General features: G+C 55.5%; 1 protein-coding gene across 1 annotated transcript in view; it reads right to left on the reverse strand.

The window, feature by feature from the left end:
• LOC106722952 (natural killer cell receptor 2B4-like) overlaps positions 1-6,219 on the reverse strand; it is a gene marked incomplete at its 3' end in the record, with an annotated part of 13,848 nt that extends 7,629 nt beyond the window's left edge. The window contains exons 1-2 of the mRNA XM_025192319.1: positions 6,165-6,219; positions 4,465-4,779 (exon numbers count right to left, since the gene is read on the reverse strand). Coding sequence (XP_025048104.1) covers positions 4,465-4,779; positions 6,165-6,219 — 370 coding nt within the window. The remainder of the gene's footprint in view (positions 1-4,464; positions 4,780-6,164) is intronic.
• Positions 6,220-6,508: the final 289 nt, after the last annotated feature.

Here is a 6,508-nt window from a genome sequence, read left to right on the forward strand (position 1 = left end):
CCCTTGTTGCAGCTGGAGCCCCTTGCTCCTTGTTCTGCCATCTGCCACCACTGAGATGAGTCCAGCTCCTTCCTCTTTGCAACCACCTGCAAGGAGTTAAAGGCTGCTATTAAATTCCCCCTCATCTTCTCTTCTGCAGACTAAATAAGCCCAGTGCCCTTAGCCTCTCCTCACAAGTCATGTCCCCCAGTGCCCAAACCATTTTCTTTGCCCTCCGCTGAACTCTTTCCAATGTGTCCACATCCTTTCTGCAGTGGGGGGCCCAAAACTGGACACAGGACTCCCAAAGTGGGCTCCCCAGTGCTGAATAGAGAGAAAGAATCACTTCCCTCCAGCTGCTGGCAATGCTCCTACGGATGCACCCCAGGATGCCTTTAGCCTTCTTGGCAACAAGAGCACACTGCTGGATCATATTCATCTCCTTTTCGCCAGGTCCTTTTCTGCGGTGGTGCTGCCCAGCCAGTCGGCCCTGGCCTGTACCGTCACATGGGATTGCTCTGTCCTAAGTGCAGGACTTTGCACTTGTCCTTGTTGAACCTCATGAGACTCCTTTGGCCCAGGCCTTCCAATTTGTCTAGGTCACTCTGAATCCTAGCCCTAGCCTCCAGCGTATCTACTACTCCCCCAGCTTCGTGTTATCTTCACTCTTGCTGAGGGTGCACAACATCCCATCCTCCAGGTCAATGATGGAGACATTGAAAAAAACCAGCCTGAGGACTGACCCGTGGGGCACTGCTCCTGATACCAACTGCTTCTGTTTGCCAAATGTGGTTACCTTTGACTGGGAGTCTCTATTCCAAGCTCATCTTTTCATTTTTAGGTGGGGTAGGTTTGCTCTCACTGTTCCTCTTTGCTCAGGCTGAAATTATTCAATTTAGTTGGCCAACTTCCTGGTCAGTTTTAAGGTAGGGACAGTATTATTTCATCTGTTCCTTTTACTGGCTGCATGTCTCAACCACAATTCAACTAAGCATGCAGCTTAAGCTAAGCACAAAAGTCAAAACCCAGGCCTGAAGCCCACGGGTCCCAACACAGCACCCTGCAGGGTCCCTGCTCCTGGGTCCAAGCCTGTGTAAATCCTCTGGACTGGACTGGATTCTGGCACTGGTACTCGGAGCCCCGCAAATCCATGTCCCAGGAAGAGTGTCCCCTGATCCTCCCCCACCCTGTGAGCTGCCAGCCCCTCAGGTCTCCTGCTCTGGTATAGGGAGGTCTTGCTTCCAATGCGCTTCCCTCCATTGGACCCACAGCCGGGATGGCAGAGAACACCCTGCTCCCACCTCCCACCCCAGCCCCTGGGCCTGAGGCCAGCCTGGAGCAGACCCCTTGGGGGGACATCAGAGCTGGCAGGAGAGGCCCCCTGGGGAAATGGCCCTGCCCGTGGAGAGCCTGGCATGGGTTCTGCTGGCCCCAGTGCACAGGGGAGGAGGCAGCTGCCCGGGTCCTCGACCGTCTCCCTGGCGGCCTTCCTGCCTGATCATTGCCGCTGCCCTCGGCAGATTGGTACAAGAGGTACTGGGCAGTGCAGCCTGGACAGAGGTGGACACGGCTGGGAGCAGGGCAGGATCGCTGCTGAGCTGGGAGCAGGGAGGCAGCGGTTGTGGGGGCCAGTTGCAGATTGGTGGCCCTGGGGCTGTGCCAGGCAGTGATGCAGTGCGGACCCTGCCTCTCTGGATCCAGCACGAGCCCTCCCTGCTCCCTTTGGAGCTGCCCCGAGGCAGGGACAGCAGTGCCCCAAGTGTCAGGAGTGCCGAGGTGGCAGGGGAGCTGTTGTGTCCAGTGACACTATATTGGGTCTTGTACCGCATACGGAGACTAAGGCATGGGTGTCCTAAATTAGAAGCAAGTTTTTTGAACCCTGTCAGATACAACCGTAAATGAATAATGAAGCATTTTCAGCGGTTATAACTGAGCTGTACTTAGTGCAAAGCAAGAAAAGATGCTGACCACCCCAAGATTGAACGGAGGTGTTGTCACTGCCTGGCCAGTCCATGAGCTCTTTTCCGAGGTTCCCAACTCTTTTGTCTGCGATATGGATGTTAGGTCGGCGACCGAACAGTTCAGGACTAGATTCAGGAGGGTACATGCCCTCCCCTTTCTTTACATACCAGATAGCTTGCATTTCTTAATACAAAAATCAACTCAAACCTTCCTGCTAGTGTATATTAACAATCATGGAATCATAGAAAATAAGGGTGCAAAGGGACCTCAGGGGGTCACATCCAGTCCAACCCCTGCTCAAAGGAGGACCACCCCCAACTAGATCATCCCAGCCAAGGCTTTGTCTAGCCGGGTCTTAAAAGCCTCCCAGGATGGAGATGGCACCACTTTTCTGGGTAATCTGTCTTGGTGTTTCACCACCCTCCTCATGAGAAAGATCTTCATAACATCTAACCTCAACTTCCCTTGCTGCAGCTTGAGCCCTTTTCTCCTTGCTTTGTCATCTGCCCCCACTGAGAACAGCCCAGCTCCATCCTCTTTGCAACCCCCCTGCAGGGAGCTGAAGTCTGCTATTCAACCCCGCCTCAGACTTCTCTTCTCTAGACTAAATATGCCCAATTCCTGCAGCCTCTCTTCACAAGTCCTGTCTCCCAGCCCCACAACCATTTTTGTTGTGATGTGCTGGACTCTCAGCAATGTGTCCATGTCCTTTCTGTAGTGGGGGGCCCAAAACTGGACACAGGACTCCAGATGTGGCGTCCCCAGTGCCGAACAGAGGGAAGAATCACTTCCATGACCTGCTGGCAACACTCCTAGCAATGCAGCCCAGGATGCTGTTAGCCTTCTTGGCTACAAGAGCAGACTGCTGGCTCATATCCGTCTTCTTGCCCACTGTCACCCCAAGGTCCTATTCTGTGTAGCTGCTGCCCAGCCAGTTGGCCCTGTCCTGTACCGCCACATGGGATTGCTCCGTCCTAAGTGCAGGACTTTGCACTTGTCCTTGTTGCACCTCATGGGACTCCTTTTGGCCCAGTCCTCCAATTTGTCTAGGTCACTCTGAATCCTAGCCCTACCCTCCAGCGTATCTACTACTTTCCCCAGCCTGGTGTCATCTGCAGTCTTGCTGTGGGTGCACTGCATCCCATCCTCCAGGTTGATGATGGAGACATTGAACAAAACTGGCTCCAGGACTGACCCCTGAGTCACTGCGCTTGATACCGGCTGCTTCTGTTTGCCAAATGTGGTTACCTTTAACTGGGAGTCTCTATTCCAAGGTCATCTTTTCATTCTTAGGTTGAGGTAGGTTTGCTCTCACTGTTCCTCTTTTGCTCAGGCTATATTTATTCAATTTAGTTAGCCAACTCTCCAATTTGTTTTAAGACAGAGACAGTATTTTTCCATCTGCTCCTTTGCCTGGATGCTTGTCTCGACCACAAGCTAAGCATGCAGCTTAAGCTAATCACAAAGATCAAAACCTAGGTCTGAAGGCCTCTGGGTCCCAACACAGCACCCTGCAGGGTCTCTGCTCCTGAGTCCAAGTCTGTGTAAAGCCTCCCCATAGGCACCAGGGCTGGTGTCTGCAGGAGCAGCAGGGCGAGCCCCCTGGCTGAGCAGTGTCATGGCTGGACAGAGGTGCAGAAGCAGGGACCAGGCCAGGCACCTGGGATGGCATGTACCCAGGGCAGGCATCCAAGAGGGCACAGAAGTGCAGGGGCAGGGGGAAGGCTGGCCAGGAGCTCCCCTGTGCCGCGGGTGGATTGGGCTGGGCTCATTGCAAAGGGGAAATGCTATGGGTGGGGGGAGGGGGTGGATGTTGGGCACTAGCCCTGCCAGTGGAGAGCCTGGCATGCAGGGACTATGACATGGGAAACGCTGATGCTTGAGCATGCCCTGAGTGCTATTGTGCAGCCCCTAAGGCTCTTGCGAGGGTGGGGGAGGCATTGCCCCTGACAGGGTTCAGAGATGGAGGAGGGAAGGTTTATTTAGAGGTTGCAGTTGCCCTGGGGCAGTGATATTTGGTAATACCCGTGTCTTCAGGCCCATAAGTCCAGCCAATCCCTGCCTACAGTGGGTGTCCCGGGGTCTGCTGGGACTTCTGGGCAGGGGAAGAGGCAGATTTGGGGGGCACCCTGTGTGCCAGGGTGCCCGTGGGCCTGTAGTGCTGGGGGCTGCATTAGGGACTGGCCTCTGACACTCAGGGATGGACCCTGCAGACCCGCAGCCTGCTTCTGCTCTGTGCTGCAGCCTGCCCCAGGCGTTCCATCCCGGAGAGAAGCAGGGTCCATGTGGGCTGGGCCCTGCTCATTCCCCTTTCTCCTGCTTGCCAGCCACGACATGCACTGCCACGGTCCCGGCGATCAGCGCCCCCAGCACCAGCAGCAGGATGTGCCCCTTGGCCTGGCAGTAGGACAGCGACGAGGCTGGAACTAGAGCAAGGCAGTGGGTCAGAGCCAGGGAGAGGGGCTGGGTGCCCCAGGGGCTGAGCATGGGAGGGGGGGAGGGAAGCAGCACCCCCAAACTCACCAAGCACAAACAGCCGAAAGTAACTGGTGACATTGGAGCCATCCCCCAGCTTCAGGTCCATGGTGTAGAGGCCACTTTCTTTCTCCGTGACCGAGTTAATCTGCAGCGAGAGATTCCCAGGGTGGAAAGAGACTCTGTCAGCAAAGGGCAGAAATGGATTGGCTGGGGTGCCCTTCTCATCGTGCCTGAGGATCCAGTAGCGCTTTAAACGCAGTTTCACATTCCAGTTGATTGCCACCCAGGACAAACGCCATGTGTCGGGCTGCAGCTGAACCGTCTCCCCAACAGCAGCCACCACTTTTACTTCTTGACAACCTGGGGGTTCAGAAGGGAAGGGGGAAAGAAGGGTTTGCAGACTCCTCCAGCGGTCCTGGATCCCCACGCACACAGGCATTGCCTTTCCCAGGCCCAGGCACCTCTGGCCGCACAGCCTGGGGCTCTGCCTGCTGCCAGGAGCAGGAGCAGACACGGGGCCCCACCAGTCTGCCAGGCTCTCAGATGAGCCAGACTAAGATGGAGGCTGGGGCAGCTAGAGCATCCTCACAGATACTTGGCCCCTTCCTCTGGTTTCATTCAGGCCAGGCTCATGAACCAGCTCCATAAGACCCAGGAAGATGCTAAACATACCTGTCCCTCTCGTATGTCTGGTGCAAAGGGGGCACTTACCTGTGTAGTTGCACAGCGGTTCGACATCAATGGTGGCCATGCCCCAGCTGATGGCATTGCTGACATTGCAGTGATAGAAGGTGTTGTTGTCGCTTTTAGTGATCTCCAGCTGCAGATCGGCTTGATTCTGTTGAAGCCAAAGGTCCTCTGGGGCTGGGCTGGATGATACGCCTCGAGACCAGCTGTAGGTGACCCAGGCAGCTTTGGGCACCAAGCAGGACAGGGTAAGGTAGCACCATCCACACTCCTGGGAAGTAGATGCCTTGATCTTGGGCTGCTGGACATGGTCTGGAAGAAGAAGTCCCCGTGAGAGGGGCTGGGTGCCCCAGGGTGAGCACGGGGGGGAAAGCGGCACCCCCAAACTCACCAAGCACAAACAGACGAAAATTATTGGTGATTCCAGAGCCATCCCCCAGCTTCAGGTCCATGGTGTAGAGGCCACTTTCTTTCTCCGTGACCGAGTTAATCTGCAGCGAGAGATTCCCAGGGTGGAAAGAGACTCTGTCAGCAAAGGGCAGAAATGGACTGGTCAAGGTGCCATTCTGATCGTGTCTGAGGATCCAGTAGGTCTGTGAACCGAATTTCACTTTCTAGTCGATTGCCACCCAGGACGACGACCATGTCTTGGGCTGCAGCTGAACCGTCTCCGCAACAGCAGCCATCACTTTTACTTCTTGACAACCTGGGGGTTCAGAAGGGCAAGGGGGGGAGAAGGGTTCACAGACTCCTCAGCTCCTGAGAGAAATATAGGCTGCTGCACACTTCTCTCGGGTGCAAAGGGCACTTAGAGGCAAGCCATGTCTTGCATTTTCTACAGAACAAGTAGAAAAAAAGCATCTCCCCGTAGAAAAGATGCATCTCCCTGGAAGCTCCTGCTGCTTTTTGATATCCCTCATCCTAGCCCAGTGCTCCCCTCTGCAAAACATGGCACAAACATGGCTCCCAAAGACAGTCTCTGCTCCAAAGACCCCCTTCTACCATTCCTCAGCTCGCCCCAAGCTGCACCTGGGGAAGAGCAGCCCCTTGTCACTCACCTCCAGCTTGGAGGAGCAGAAGGAGGGAGAGCAGGAGGGGTCCGAGAGCCCCCATCATCCCAGCTGAGCCGCGCAGGACAGGTGAGTGCAGACCAGGCGGTGGAGAGCAAGGTTATGTGGCCAGGGTGAAGAAGTCAGATTAAGAAATGATGAAGAAGGAGGAACAAGGCGGAGTTCCCTCCTGAGGGCTCTCAATCCTGCAGGCCCTGAGTATCCCACGAGTGCAAGCAACCCTGCATAAAGCAAGGGAGAGGTGGCTTGAGTGGGGCTGGGCCCTGGCTCCATCTTCCAACAGCAGAGGAAGTGTGAGAGGAAGCCGAGGGCAGTGTGACCAGATGCTGGGT

This window comes from Alligator sinensis, unplaced genomic scaffold (genome assembly GCF_000455745.1).
Source record: "Alligator sinensis unplaced genomic scaffold, ASM45574v1 scaffold771_1, whole genome shotgun sequence".
Lineage (NCBI taxonomy): Eukaryota > Metazoa > Chordata > Crocodylia > Alligatoridae > Alligator > Alligator sinensis.